Source organism: Pristiophorus japonicus, chromosome 19 (genome assembly GCF_044704955.1).
Source record: "Pristiophorus japonicus isolate sPriJap1 chromosome 19, sPriJap1.hap1, whole genome shotgun sequence".
Lineage (NCBI taxonomy): Eukaryota > Metazoa > Chordata > Chondrichthyes > Pristiophoridae > Pristiophorus > Pristiophorus japonicus.
The window spans coordinates 5,615,579-5,631,226 of record NC_091995.1 but is presented as its reverse complement, the minus strand read 5'-3'; the positions used below and the strand labels follow the sequence as shown (position 1 = coordinate 5,631,226).

The 15,648-nt window shown below is 47.5% G+C and overlaps 1 protein-coding gene across 1 annotated transcript; it reads left to right on the top strand.

Moving 5' to 3' along the window:
* Window positions 1–3,508: 3,508 nt before the first annotated feature.
* On the top strand, window positions 3,509–15,391 carry LOC139229672 (zinc-binding protein A33-like). The gene is made up of 6 exons (XM_070861188.1): window positions 3,509–3,927; window positions 4,022–4,117; window positions 4,577–4,810; window positions 8,472–8,494; window positions 8,582–8,697; window positions 13,093–15,391. Exons 1-6 carry the CDS (start codon window positions 3,517–3,519, stop codon window positions 13,632–13,634), a joined length of 1,422 nt encoding a protein of 473 aa, XP_070717289.1. The 5' UTR covers window positions 3,509–3,516; the 3' UTR covers window positions 13,635–15,391.
* The last annotated feature ends 257 nt before the right edge of the window (window positions 15,392–15,648 follow it).

Below are 15,648 nucleotides of genomic sequence, written 5' to 3'. Positions count from 1 at the left end.
ATAGCACCAGACTAGTGCCAGATGCCTGGTGTAGAATGTGAAATGTGTGTGTAAAATAAAAATTCTCCTCCGCTCCCCTCCAGTTCTTTTGCCAATTGCCATAAATCTCTGCGTTCTGGTTACTGACCCTCCTGCCACTGGAAACACCATCTATTAATGTACTCTATCAAAACCCTTCCTGAGTTGGGCCATCTCCATTAACCTCCTCAGCTGTAAGGAGAACAAGCTGAGCTTCTCTCGTCTCTCCGAAATCAATTTCAGGCATTTTTTGACATTACAGTGGCGGGAAAGTGTACAAGTCCCTGTGCCCGCACGCAATCGCGTTTGTCTTTAGAATAATGTATAAAATCGCGGCTGGATTGCCTGCAATTTTCAGTCCACTGATTGCAGCTCGTACAGCGAACACTAGCTCCAGTATCAGCCTTCAAATAACCCAAGCCCCAGGCCGATCCTGTCCCCACCCAATGATGAAATGGGCTCCTATTCCAGCAGGGCTCACAGTGCAGTTATCAAGGTCGAGGTTACCGTTTCCTTGTTGCCCCTCTGGCTGAGTTCCTGAGCTCAATGAGAATATTGTAGCTGTTCACAGTTGACATTAGTTAACAGCACAGACAGGAAATGCAATAAATTCAGTCAATATCGTTGAACCAAAAGGGGCTTTTAATTTACACAATGTGTTTTTCACACCAGGAAGCTTCAGGATTATTGGGATTAATTCCCAAAGATCAATCGTTTTTCTGTTACCCCATCAGAGGGAGACAGGCTGGAACCATTGGTTCAAATGTGTGGAAATTAAGAATGAGAGGGGATCTCATTGAAAGGTATAAAATTCTGATGGGGTTGGACAGACTGGATGCAGGGAGGATGTTTAGAACAAGGGGTCACAGTCTCAGGATACGGGGTAGGAAATTTAGGACCGAGATGAGGAGAAATGTTTTTACTCAGAATGGTGAACCTGTGGAATTCTCTACCACAGAAGGCTGTGGAGGCCAAGTCACTGAATGTATTTAAGAGGGAGATAGATAGATTTCTAAGCACAAAAGACAACAAGGGGTATGGGGAAAAGCGGGAATATGGTGTTGAGATAGAGGCTCGAAGGGCCGAATGGCCTACTACTGCTCCTATTTTCTATGTTTCTATGAAAGGCCATTAATCTCACTCCCATTGCATTAATCTCATCATCATAGGCAGTCCCTCGGAATCGAGGAAGACTTGCTTCCACTCCCAAAATGAGTTCTTTGATGGCTGAACAGTCCAATATGAGAGCCACAGACCCTGTCACAGGTGGGACAGACATTCATCGAGGGAAGGGATCAGTAGGGAGTCTGGTTTGCCGCACGCTCCTTCCGCTGCCTGCACTTGGCCTCTTCACGCTCTTTGCACTGAGACTCGAAGAGCTCAACGCCCTCCCAGATGCACTTTCTCCACCTCGGGCGGTCTTTGGCCAGGGTCTCCCAGGTGTCAGTGGCGATGTCGCACTTTACCAGGGAGGCTTTGAGGGTGTCCTTGTAACACTTCCGCTGCCCACCTTTGGCTCGTTTACCATGAAGCATTTGCTTCGGGAGTCTCGTATCTGGCATGCGAACTATGTGACCTGCCCAGCGAAGCTGACCGAGTGTGGTCAGTGCTTCAATACTGGGGATGTTAACCTGGACGAAGACACTGATATTTGTGCGCCTATTCTCCCAGGGGATTTTCAGGATCTTGCGGAGACATCGTTGGTGCTATATCTCTAGCGACTTGTGGTGCCTTCTATACATGGTCCATGCCTCAGATCCATACAGGAGGGTACGTATTACTACAGCCCTGTAGACCATGAGCTTGGTGGTAGATTTGAGGGCCTGGTCTTCAAACACTTTTTTCCTCAGACGGCCGAAGGCTGCACTGGCTCACTGGAGGCGATGTTGAATCTCCACATCAATGTCTGCCTTTGTTGATAAGATATGGGAAATGGTCCACGTTGTCCAGGGCCGCACCGTGGATCTTGATGATTGGAGGTCAGTGCTGTGCGGTGAGGACAGGCTGGTGGAGGACCTTTGTCTTACGGATGTTAAGCGTAAGGCCCATGCTTTCGTACGCCTCAGTGAATACATCGACCATTAATAAGCCGATGCTAACGCCAATTGGTGACCTTTTGGAGAATTTGAGACGCATACTTCGGACACTACGAGATTACAGTTCCCAGTTCATATTGCAACAGCCCTTGTGTTGGTCTGCTATAACTAGACATCAGGAAGTAAATGTAAACTGGTGATTGTAAGGGATGTGGAACCCATCTATCTGAGAGCCTGGGATGCTGAGCGAATATCTAGAGCAGACCCCACATTTATTTCAATCTGTCGTGTAACTTTCCAATTCCATTTAAATAATAATGTTGAAAAGAGGCTGAATATTTCACGCATGTTATGTTTTAACGCACTTTCTCTGTTCTCCATTTACAGCAATCTTGGAGTTTTCGATCCCCTGCGCAGTGCAAGAACACTCCCTAGTCGCTATGTGTGTTTAGTTTAGGCCAGTTGGTTGTCTCGTTCCGATTGGTTCTCTGCACCCTGAGATCAGACCCCACTTTCATCAACGAGAGCAAATCTTCAACTGTTTACAGAACGGTGTCCACAAAACGGGACTGGGCCCAGTGACCCAAAGAATGATATCGAAGTTCATAGAGTTCTCATCATCATCATAGGCAGTCCCTCGGAATCGAGGAAGACTTGCTTCCACTCCTGAAATGAGTCCTTAGGTGGCTGAACAGTCCAATACGAGAACCACAGTCCCTGTCACAGGTGGGACAGACAGTGGTTGAGGGAAGGGGAGGGTGGGACTGGTTTGCCGCACGCTCCTTCCGCTGCCTGCGCTTGGTTTCTGCATGTTCTCGGTGACGAGACTCGAGGTGCTTAGCGCCCTCCCGGATGCACTTCCTCCACTTCGGGCAGTCTTTGGCCCAGGGACTCCCAGGTGTCGGTGGGGATGTTGCATTTTATCAGGGAGGCTGTGAGGGTGTCCTACAGCACAGCTGACAGACCGTTCAGCCCAAGCAGTTCAACCGGCTATTTTTGCCACCAGGTGCAGATAGGTTTGGACAACTGATGAACCCGATCTCATTGAACAAGCTTTGGTCAGCCGTCCTAATTTCATCTTCATTGTCTCGAGGCTATTTTCCCTTACATATTTAGGTCCTGAAAGTCTACCTACCGTCCGAACTTCTACTGCAACTGACGGCTTCCCTGCCTATTATGAAACTTCAAGGCTTGATTGGAAAGTCCTATCACACAAGAGACAATTTGCCCGAAATCATTGCGATTGGAGGGTTAACATTTATTAGAGGTGAATTTTCGCGGAGTTCTTGTTCTCTCTCTGGCATCACGTCCGCCCAGCCGAAGACAACAGCCTCACACAGAAACGATGTCCAATATTCCAGTACACAAGGGGGCAGCGTTGTGCGGAAGCTGGAGCGGACGCACTCCGCACACAAACATCGAAACTGGAAGGGCTATCAACCAGGAAGCGCAGATTGGGAACATGGCTTCCACACGCCAGCCCGAGAGTTGGACAGAGGACGTCAATTGTCCCATTTGCCTCGATGTCTTCACCGATCCGGTTTTACTCGACTGTGGACACAACTACTGTCGCACCTGTATCACCGAGTGTTGGAAAATGAAGCGGGTAATCTCCTGTCCGGAATGTAGAGAGACGATTCGGGAAAGGAACCTCAGGGCCAATCGGGCCTTAGCCAATCTGTCTGAGAAAGCTCGACAGCTGAAGCTGAATACCAAAGAGAAGGAAAGTAAACTTCACTGCGGGAAACATCGGGAGGAACTGAAGCTGTTTTGTGAAACTGACAAGAAACTGATCTGCTACATTTGTCGGGATTCGCGGGAACACCGAGACCACCGCTTCTTGCCGATAGACGAGGCTGAGGAGATGTTCAGGGTAAAATGGGAGGGTTTGACTTCTGGGCATCTTTTCGAATTCTCTCTTGTCCGGTTCAAACGTCTGATTCATTGAATTTCTGTTCTAATTCCAGGATGAACTGAGACCATCCCTTGAATCCGCTAAACGGAGACAGGTTTCGGCTCAGGACTCCACACGGCGACAGAAACAGCAGATTTCCGGAGTTAGGGTAAGGACTGACGCTAATTTTCTTGGATCTCGGTTACTTTTGCTCCCTTTATCGCGGTACATTAATTATGGCATTAATTCTGACGGGACTGGACAGGTTAGATGCAGGAAGAATGTTCCCGGCGTTAGGGAAGTCCAGAACCAGGGATCACAGTCTAAGGATAAGGGGTAAGCCATTTAGGACCGAGATGAGGAGAAACTTTTTCACCCAGAGAGTGGTGAACCTGTAGAATTCTCGACCACAGAAAGTTGTTGAGGCCAGTTCGTTGGATATATTCAAGAGGGAGTTAGATGTGGCCCTTACGGCTAAAGGGATCAAGGGGTATGGAGAGAAAGCAGGAATGGGGTACTGAAGTTGCATGATCAGCCATGGTGGTGCAGGCTCGAAGGGCCGAATGGCCTACACCTGCACCTATTTTCTATGTTACTATGTTTCTATGTTGCACACTTTATTTGGTAGGAACAGTCGAGGAATCTGCAGACCCGCATCACATCCCAGTTTGCTAAAATGCACCAGATTCTCACTCAGAAAGAGCAGCGTTTGATTAACAATCTCAGGGAACAAGAGGGGAAGATTCTAAAATCAATGGAGGAAAACCTCCGTGGAATCCAACAGGAATTAGATTGTGCTGAGCGCGAAATATCGAAGTTACAGAGACAGATGGAGGAACAAAACACAATCGCATTTTTGAAGGTAAGAGATTCATTTTTCAAAAACTATACAAAGTTGATGGAATTGGCAATGACTGCTGCAAAGTAGAGAGGTTCGTTTTGCTTGCTGGCCTTTGGTCCTTTCGCCAATCACCTTAAAGCTCTGTGTTGGAATTCCCACATGGAACAGCAATTGTAAGCAAAGACTTTCAGCTGTCCCTCCATTGCATTGTTTTTACTCGTTTATAGGATGTGGGCGTTACTGGCAAGGCCGGTATTTATTGCCCATCCCTAATTGCCCTTGAGAAGGTGGTGGTGAGCTGCCTTCTTGAACTGCTGCAGTCCGTGTGGTGAAGGTGCTCTCACAGTGCTGTTGGGGGGGGGGAGTTCCAGGATTGTGACCCAGTGACGATGAAGGAATGGCGATGCATTTCCAACTCAATTTGCTGTGTGACTTGGAGGAAAACTTGCAGGTGATGGTGTTCCAAAGTGCCTGCTGCCCTTGTCCTTCTAGGCGGTAGAGGTTTGCTTTCAATGACTGGTGTACAAGGATAAAATCATATATTGTCAGTACAAATAATAATTTGTCATCAAGAAGTCGAAAAGGTCTCAATTTCACTGTTACCCTCTGTACTTCCTGAAAGTATACCACACAGTTCTTTTTTACCCAGTGACTTTCCCAGTGTTAATCATTGCACCCCATTCTTAATATATACTAGGATAGTAATCGTGTAAAGGGTAGAGAGGGGGAAGAATTTCTAAAGTGTGTTCAAGAGAAGCGTGTTGAGTACGTTTCCAGCCCAATGAGGAAGGAGGCAGTGTTGGATCTGGTTCTGGGGAATGACCTGGGCAAGTGGAGCAAGTGTCAGTAGGGGAACATTTAGGGAACAGTGATCATAAGGTTTACACTAGTTATGGAAAAGGACAAGGGGCAGTCTAGAGTAAAAATACTTCATTGGAGGAAGGCCAATTTCAGTGGGTTGCGAACAGATCTGGCCTGGGTAAATTGGAATCAAAGATTAGCAGGCAAAGCTGTAATAGAACAATGGGCTGCCTTTAAAGAGGAGATGGTTCGGATACAGTCGAGGTACATTCCCACGAGGGGTAAAGGTCGGGCTCGCTGGGTGACGAAACAGATAGGAGAGCAAGCAGGGGGTGTACGGTAGATGTCAGGTTGCGAATACAAGTGAGAACCGGGCTGAATATAGAAAGTTCAGAGGGGAAGTAAAAAAAGAAATGAGAGAGACAGAGAGAGAGTATGAGAATAGATTGGCAGCTAACATAAAAATGAATCCATTAGTCTTCTACAGGCATATAAATATTAAACGGGTAGTAAATGGAGGGGTGGGAACAAAAGGAGACGTAGGCATGGAGGCAGAGGGCATAGCTGAGGTACTAAATGAGTACTTTGTATCTGTCTTCACCAAGGGAGAGGATGCTGTCAAAGTCATAGTGAAAGAGGAGTTAGTTGTGATACTGGATGGGATAAAAATTGATAAAGAGGAAGTACTAGAAAGGTTGTCTGTACTAACTAAGTCACCAGGACCGAATGCATACATCCTAGGATGCTAAGGAAAGCAAATGTGTACATTTTTGAGGGACTGGCCATATCTTCGAATGCTCCTTTAGATATGGAGGTAGTGCCAGAGGACTGGAGAATTAGAAATGTTGTAGCCTTGCTTAAAAAAAGTGTGCAAGGATAAACCCAGCAACTGCAGCCCAGTCAGTTTAACCTCGGTAGCGGGGAAGGTTGTAGAAATGATGATCGGTGACAAAATTAGCAGCCACTTGGACAAGCGTGGGTTAAGTAAGGAAAGCCAGCACAGGTTTGGTAAAGGCAAATTGTGTTTAACTATCGGTGGAGTTTTTTGATGAGGTAACAGAGGGTTGATAAGTGCAATACAGTTCATGTGCTGTACATGGACTTCCAACTGGTGTTTGATAAAGTGCCACACAATAGGCTTGCCAGCAAAGTTAAAGCCCTTGGAATAAAAGGGACGGTGGCAGTATGGATATAAAATTGGCTCAGTGACAGGAAACAGAGAGTGGTGGTGAAGGGTTGTTTTTCGGACTAGAGGAAGGTATACAGTGGTGTTCCCCAGGTGTCGGTACGAGGACCGCTGCTTTTCTTGATATATGTTAACGATTTAGACTTGGGTGTACAGGGCACAATTTCAAAATTTGCAGATGACACAAAACTTAGAAGTGTAGTTAACAATGAGGAGGGTAGTGATGGCCTTTGGGAGGACATAGACAGGCTGGGGGAATGGGCGAACACGTGGCAGAGGAAATTTAACGCAGAAAAGTGCAAAGTGATGCATTTTGGCAGGGAGAACACGGAGAGACAATATGGGATATGGAATCCTGGGCTTCATGAATAGAGGCATAGAGTACCAAAGAAAGGAAGTTATGATGAACCTTTACAAAACACTGGACCGGCCAGAACTGGAGTATTGTGTCCAATTCTGGGCACCGTACTTTAGCAAGGATGTGAAGGCCTTAGAGAGGGTGCATAAAAGATTTACAAGAATGGTTCCAGGGGATGAGGGACTTCAGTTACATGGATAGACTGGCAAAGCTGGTGTTGTTCTCCTTAGAGAAGAGAAGGTTGAGAGGAGATTTGTTCGAGGTGTTCAAAATCATGAGGGTCTATACAGGCATCTAGGCCACATCTAGAGTACTGCATACAGTTTTGGTCTCCTTATTTAAGGAAGGATATATTTGCATTGGAGGCAGTTCAGAGAAGGTTGACGAGGTTGATTGCTGAGATGAAGGGGTTGACTTATGAAGAAAGGTTGAGTAAGTTGGGCCTATACTCATTGGAGTTTAGAAGAATGAGAGATGATCTTAATGAAACATATAAGATACTGAGGGGGCTGGACAAGGTAGATGCAGAGAGGATGTTCCCGTCATGAGGGAATCTAGAACTAGGGGGCATAGTTTCAGCATAAAGGGTTGCCCATTTAAAACTGAGATGAGGAGGAATTTATTCTCAGAGGGTTGTAAATCTGTGGAATTTGCTGCCCCAGAGAGCTGTGGAAGCTGGGACATTGAATAAATTTAAGGCAAAGATAGACAGATTTTTGAGTGCTAAGGGAGTGAAGGGTCATGGGGAGCGGGCAGGGAAGTGGAACTGAGCCCAAGATCAGATCAGCTGTGATCGTATTGAATGGCGGAGCAGGCTTGAGGGGCCAAGTGGCCTACTCCTGCTCCTATTTCTTATACAGAGTAGCTAGAGAAACTGTTCCCATTGACAGAAGGGTTGAGAACCAGAGGACACAGATTTAAGGCCGTTTGCAGAAGACCTAAGGCGACAAGAGGAAATACTTTTTACACGGCGAGTGGTTAGGATCTTGGATGCACTGCCTGACAGGGTGGTGGATAGCTTTGAAAACGGAATTGGATAAGTACCTGAAGGAACAAAATTGCAAAGCTACTGCGAAAAGGGGATGGGGGGGAGTGGGACTAACTGAGGTGCTCTTGCAGAGAGCGGGCACGAGCTCGACAGGCCAAATGGCCTTCTGTGCTGTACCCGTTCTATGATTGAATCCATGTCTGATCTGTGCTGCTCCTTCACTGAGACAGGTGACTTATTGTTACTGGGTAACATGCTGAGAACAGACTCTGTTATTGATCTGTGCCGCTGAATTCTGATTAACCTCTCCCACATCATTCATCAGATCTGTGTTTCTGTTTTATTTCAGGAGCAAGTTTCCCAGGACAAGAGGTATGACAGTCTATGTACTGACATTCAAATTAACTTCTTAATTAGTGAACAAGCAACAATGATTATACTGAATGTTTATATTCACAGGATTAGTGCTCAGGGTGTTACACTGCTAGTGGTACCTGGCTCTGTATCACTGGGAATATTAAACGGCCCTCTACAGTACATAGTGTGGAAAGAAATGCTCGCGAGCATCAGTCCAGGTAAATAACGTTCTGTCTCCCCATTTATCATTGTAAAGCTCTCATTGTGTGATTACAACACATTTAAAACAGAGCAAAGTGGTGTGGAAAATTCAGATCGAACGGAGAGGGTGAATGAGGGCACTGGGGTTGATGAGTATATGTACCTTCAAAAGTTGTTTGACAAAGTTCCACATAATGGGCCCAAGTTTCCACAAGAAAAAAAACGGGCGCCCCTCCGAGCTGGGCGCCCGTTTTTCGCGCCTAAAACGGCGCCTAAAGATATCCTCAGTATTCTCCACCTCCCTGCAGGTCCTCTGGCCCTCGGCGCAGCCGGCACGAGCTGTGGGGGGGTGGAGTCAGGTCCCTGCGCTGAAAACAGTGCCGGGACCTCTGCACATGCGCGCTACAGTCGGCACGCAAGTGCAGTAGGTCCAGGCACCGAACTGTGTGGGAGGGGCCCGAAGCACGCAGCCCCTAGCCCTGGCCCACGGCCAGCTCCTGCTCCCCGCCCGACCCGACACTCGCTCCCCCGCCCTCCCCCCCCCCCCCGCCGCCCGACACCCGCTCCCCCCCCCCCGACCCGAGACCCGCTCCCCCCGCCCCCCCCCCGCCCCGACCCGACACCCGCTCCCACACCCCCCCCCCGCCGACCAGACCCAACCCGACACCCGCTCCCCCCCCCACCCCGCCCCCGCACGACCAGTCCCGACACCCGCTCCCCCCCCCCCGACCCGACCCGAGACCCGCTGCCCCCCCCCCCGACTGACCCGACCCGACCCGACGCCCCCCCTCTCTCTCTCCCTCCCTCCCTCCCCCCCACTCTCTCCCTCCCCCTCTCTCTCTCTCTCTCTCTCTCTCTCTCCCTCCCCCCTCTCTCTCTCCCTCCCTCTCTCTCTCTCTCTCCCCCTCCCCTCCCCCCTCTCTCTCTCTCCCTCCCCCCCTCTCTCTCCCTCCCCCCCCTCGCTCTCTCTCCCTCCCCCCATCTCTGTCCCTCCCTCCCCCCTCTCTCTCTCTCTCCCTCACCCCTCTCTCTCTCTCTCTCTCTCTCCCCCCCTCTCTCTCTCTCCCTCCCTCCCCCCCACTCTCTCCCCCCCCTCTCTCTCTCTCTCTCTCTCTCTCTCCCCCCCCTCTCTCTCTCTCTCTCTCTCTCCCCCCCCCTCTCTCTCTCTCTCTCCCTCCACCCCCCTCTCTCTCCTCTCTCTCTCTCCGCCCCTCGCTCTCTCCCTCCCTCCCCCCCTCTCTCTCTTCTCCCCCCCCCCTCTCTCTCTCTCTCTCTCTCTCTCTCTCCCCCCCGCTCAGCGGCACGAACGGCTGCAGAATTCTCCCTGCCTGAAGCACTTTCACACAGGTAGGAAGATGGTTTATTTAATCTTTTCTTTGCTTATAAATGTTTATTCAGGTTGGATTTATTTGTATAATATTTGTAGAAATATAAATAAGGATTTATTGTAGAATTTAATGAGTTCCCTTCCCCCCCCACCTCGTTCTGGACGCCTAATTTGTAACCTGCGCCTGATTTTTTAATGTGTAGAACAGGTTTTTTCAGTTCTGCAAAAATCTTCACTGGCTCCATTCTACTTTAGTTTGGAGTACGTTTTCACTGTGGAAACTTTCAAATCAGGCGTCAGTGGCCGGACACGCCCCCTTTTTGAAGAAAACATTCTGTTCTAAACTAGAACTGTTCTACCTGACTAGAACTGCAGAAAAAAAAATGTGGAGAATTGCGATTTCTAAAATAGTCCGTTCTCCACCAGTTGCTCCTAAAAAATCAGGCGCAAATCATGTGGAAACTTGGGCCCAATATACCTGTTAGAAAAATTGAAACTGATTTGATTAAAGTGACATTTGTAGCATGCATACAAAATTGTCTAAGAGCGAGACAGAAAGCAGAGAATAGTGGAGAACGGTTGTTTCTCAGACTGGAGGGTAGTACAGTGGTGTTCCCTCGGGGGTTGGTACTGGGAACACTGCTCTCTCTGATAATATATTAATGACCTGGACCTGGGTATACAGGGAATCAGTTCACATCTGCAGCTAAAATGAAACTTGGAAATGTAGTAAACAATAAAGGAGGCTAGTGACAGACTTCAGGAGGACTTGGACAATGGGAAGACAGATGGCAGAGGAAATGTAACCCCGAGGAGAGTGAATAGATATATTTTGATCGGAAGAATGAGGAGAGGCAATATGAATTAAATGGTACAATTTTAAACACAGTGCAGGAAAGTGAGACCTGGAGTGTATGTACATAAATCTTTAAAAGTGCAGGACAAGTAGAGAAGGCTATTAAAAAGAAAATCGGATCTTTGGTTTGAGAAATATAGAAATAAAGTGCAAAAGCAACAAAGTTATGCCAGAACATAAGAACATAAGAAATAGGAGCAGGAGTCGGCCATACGGCCCCTCGAGCCTGCTCCACCATTTAATACGATCATGGCTGATCCGATCATGGACTCAGCTCCACTTCCCTGCCTGCTCCCCATAATCCCTTATTCCCTTATCGGTTAAGAAACTGTCTATCTCTGTCTTAAATTTATTCAATGTCCCAGCCTCCACAACTCTCTGAGGCAGCGAATTCCACAGATTTACAACATTCTGAGAGAAGAAATTCCTCCTCATCTCAGTTTTAAATGGGCGGCCCCTTATTCTAAGATTATGCCCCCTAGTTCTATTCTCCCCCATCAGTGGAAACATCCTCTCTGCATCCACCTTGTCAAGCCCCCTCATAATCTTATACATTTCGATAAGATCACCTCTCATTCTTCTGAATTCCAATGAGTAGAGGCCCAACCTCCTCAACCTTTCCTCATAAGTCAACCCTCTCATCTCCCTGTATAACTGTAGCAAGACTTCCCTGCTTTTATACTCCATCCCCTTTGCAATAAAGGCCAAGATTCCACTGGCCTTCCTGATCACTTGCTGTACCTGCATACTATCCTTTTGTGTTTCATTCACAAGTACCCCCAGGTCCCGCTGTACTGCAGCACTTTGCAATCTTTCTCCATTTAAATAATAACTTGCTCTTTGATTATTTTTGCCAAAATGCATGACCTCACACTTTCCAACATTATACTCCATCTGCCAAATTTTTGCCCACTCACTTAGCCTGTCTATGTCCTTTTGCAGATTGTTTATGTCCTCCTCACACATTGCTTTTCCTCCCATCTTTGTATCATCAGCAAACTTGGCTACGTTACACTCAGTCCCTTCTTCCAAGTCGTTAATATAGATAGAGTCTCGGCTGGCTCCTGCAAAGAGTATGCAGGTACAGCAAGTGATCAAGAAGGCCAATGGAATCTTGGCCTTTTATGCAAAGGGGATGGAGTATAAAAGCAGGGAAGTCTTGCTACAGTTATACGGGGTATTGGTGAGGCCACACCTGGAATACTGCGTGCAGTTTTGATTTCCATATTTACGAAAGGATATACTTGCTTTGGAGGCAGTTCAGAGAAGGATCACTCGGTTGATTCCGGGGATGAGGGGGTTGACTTATGAGGAAAGGTTGAGTAGGTTGGGCCTCTACTCATTGGAATTCAGAAGAATGGGAGGTGATCTTATCGAAACGTATCAGATTATGAGGGGGCTTGACAAGGTGGATGCAGAGAAGATGTTTCCACTGATGGGGGAGACTAGAACTAGGGGGCATGATCTTAGAATAAGGGGCCGCCCATTTAAAACTGAGATGAGGATAAATTTCTTCTCTCAGAGGGTTGTAAATCTGTGGAATTCGCTGCCTCAGAGAGCTGTGGAAGCCGGGACATTGAATAAATTTAAGACAGAAATAGACTGTTTCTTAACCGATAAGGGAATAAGGGGATAAGGGGAGCGGGCAGGGAAGTGGAGCTGAGTCCATGATCGTATCAGCCAGGATCGTATTAAATGGCGGGGCAGGTTCGAGGGGCCGTATGGCCTACTCCTGCTCCTATTTCTTATGTTCTTATGTTGACGTGTGACGTGGATGTGGTCATTTATAATAATGTTTATCATTTTAAATTCCACACGAATGGAGCTTCATAATGAAAGGGTTTAATGAGATTTTTATTCGCTTGCTCTATTTTCCCTGTAGAGTAAATATTCTCCTGACTCGGACCCGAGCAGGAGGGAGAGATATCCCAGGATCGATGCTTGACACATTGGGCTGGGAAAGTGAACGGAAGCCGTCCGATATCAGAGTGTTATATCCTGTATATAAGTACAGAGAATGTAACAGGTCTGTAACATGTTCCCCCGTTCCTGCAGCCTCTTCCCTCTGACCCTCCAGTCCCAGAGCGGAGGGGGTCCCAGCCCGGAGCTGCACCCCATGAGCCACTTTCAACTGATACAGCAGGGCGGGAGATTTAAAAACAGTCAGACTTTGAATCAATCACAGCAAGAAACTCAATCACTGACTGTGTTACTTTAACTTTCCCCCAGTTCCAGCCTCTCTGACTCTGGATCCGAACACAGCGAGTCCCCGGCTCATCCTGTCTGAGGACCGGACCCGTGTGAGACTTGGAGACAAACAGCGGCTCCCTGACACCCCGGAGAGGTTTGATCTCTGGACCTTTGTCCTGGGATCGGAGGGATTCACATCAGGGAGACACTACTGGGAGGTGGGGGTGGGGAACAAGACTGAGTGGGGTCTGGGGGTGGCCCGAGAGTCTGCCAACAGGAAAGGGGAAATCGACCCGAAACCTGAGACCGGATACTGGACAATGGGGCTGGGAGGTGGAAGTGACTATCTTGCCTTCACCTCCTCATGGACCCACCTCACCCCGAGTGTGGAGCCCCGGAAGATCGGGGTGTACCTGGACTATGAGGGCGGACAGGTGTCATTTTACAATGCGGACAACATGTCCCATCTCCACACTTTCACCCACACTTTCACTGAGAGAATCTTTCCCATATTCGACCCCGGATCGAATGGCGGGAAAAACTCCGCCCCTCTGACCATCTGCGGGGTTAAAGGTCACTAACAGTAAAGGGTCTGTTTCCAGCATTTTACCCCTGCTGTCGGTATAGGCAACATTCACAGTTACTGATGCTCTTTGCTGCCTGGTGTCTGATCACAGTTCACAGCACAGCAAGCAAGATTCACAGTTTTTGGTTTCCCTTATTTGCTGGTGACTCTGAGGAGCACGCCTCGGATTCTCTTTGCTAATCTAGTGTCTGATTAAGTAACATTGAAGATCTGGTGTAATTTACTCATGGCTGTCTGTGTAAGGAACACTCCCAGCTTCTGCTTCATTGACTCCCAGTATCTGTAAAAGGGATATGTGAAGTTTCCCGATCCTCTTTACTCCATGATGTCCATTTCAGGGACATTCCCAGTTTCTGAATCTCTTCACTCCCGCGTATTACTCTGCAATTTCCAATTGTAACTCATTTTCTGGGCAGTATCTAGCTCAGGTCAGCAAGACCCATTCCCCAAATTCACCACTTACTCATCGTTCTCAAAACATCCGTTCTGGAATAAACCTTCTCTCCTTCAGGGACCAGAGCCTGGGAATTCCTGCTGGGGTATTACCGGACCAGCCTTTAACCCATATCTGTGACGTTCCTGTGGCTGCTAGTTTGGTGTTGCCATTAACCCATTTAAAATAGATGGATTAGCACCAGCATTAAATAGCAGCATCATCATCATAGGCAGTCCCTCGGAATCGAGGAAGACTTGCTTCCACTATTAGAATGATTCCTTAGGTGACTGAACAGTCCAATACGAGAACCACAGTCCCTGTCACGGGTGGGACAGACTGTGGTTGAGGGAAGGGGTGGGTGGGACTGGTTTGCCGCACGCTCCTTCCGCTGCCTGCGCTTGATTTCTGTATGCTCTCGGCGACGAGACTCGAGGTGCTCAGCGCCCTCCCGGATGCTCTTCCTCCACTTAGGGTGGTCTTTGGCCAGGGACTCCCAGGTGTCGGTGGGGATGTTGCACTTAATAGCAGACAGTGTCACACCAACGGGCCAACCATTCATCTGCTGATATCAACAACATTGATATCGATGTCTATATTTCACAGGGGGTGGAGTTTTCTTGAAAGAGATTTTGTGACTAAATATAGACACCGGAGGGGAAATCTGTTCGTCTGATACCAAGCGTTTATTTTCTGAGAGTGGCTTTAGGATTCGATGGGCCAATAACGATTTCTGATTTGACTAACAAAGGACCCTGACACGACACGACGAGAATCTCGCAATTGGAAGTGATCAGAAAGTTAGTAAGATGATCTCCAGAGACACAATTTGATGTGTCGCATTGGTGTGCAAGAGTTCAAGTTTATGAAAACTCAGATAGAGAAAGTGACTTCAGTAAAACTGAGAGACATTGCACATGCGAGATTGGAAGTACTTAGATGGCAGTCACCTGGCCCATGAACAGAGGAATATCACGGATACAGACAGAGTTTAACTCAGTGGACGTTCTACCAACCAGATGAAGGAGACTGTTGATATTAAAAGGGTTAACCTTGTTATTCATTGATGTCAGTGTAAATAATCTGAGTTGACATTATATTGTCAATCAGACAATGATCCTGTGCACAAGTTGAAGATTATACTTTATAGAGTCAAACACAGCTGGAGCTCAGGGATTGTGATATATTTAATCAGCAGTTGTGTCCAGGGGTTCTTAATGTTGTCACTTAACGCTGGCTTACATCTACTCCACTATTTTACTGTACTCCTTAATGTTTAACCTTACAATGGTGTTAAATTGGGTATAATGGATATATTAATAAAGGAATGATTACAGATTGCTGTGTCCGATTGCATACTTGCTGACTGTAGCAAGGATTAGTTAACTAGTTTACTTAATCAGATACAGCAGGCCCAAGGCAGTTGGTTTGTGTAACTGACAATAAATCGGGGATGAGTCACGATTCCAGGCCTGTATTAACCTTTTCCTGTGGATGGTAAACTTTCAGCCAGTGCTCTTTGGTGCACTTGGGTGAAAAAAGGTTAAAGGTTAGCCTGCACCCAGAACCTGCGTCA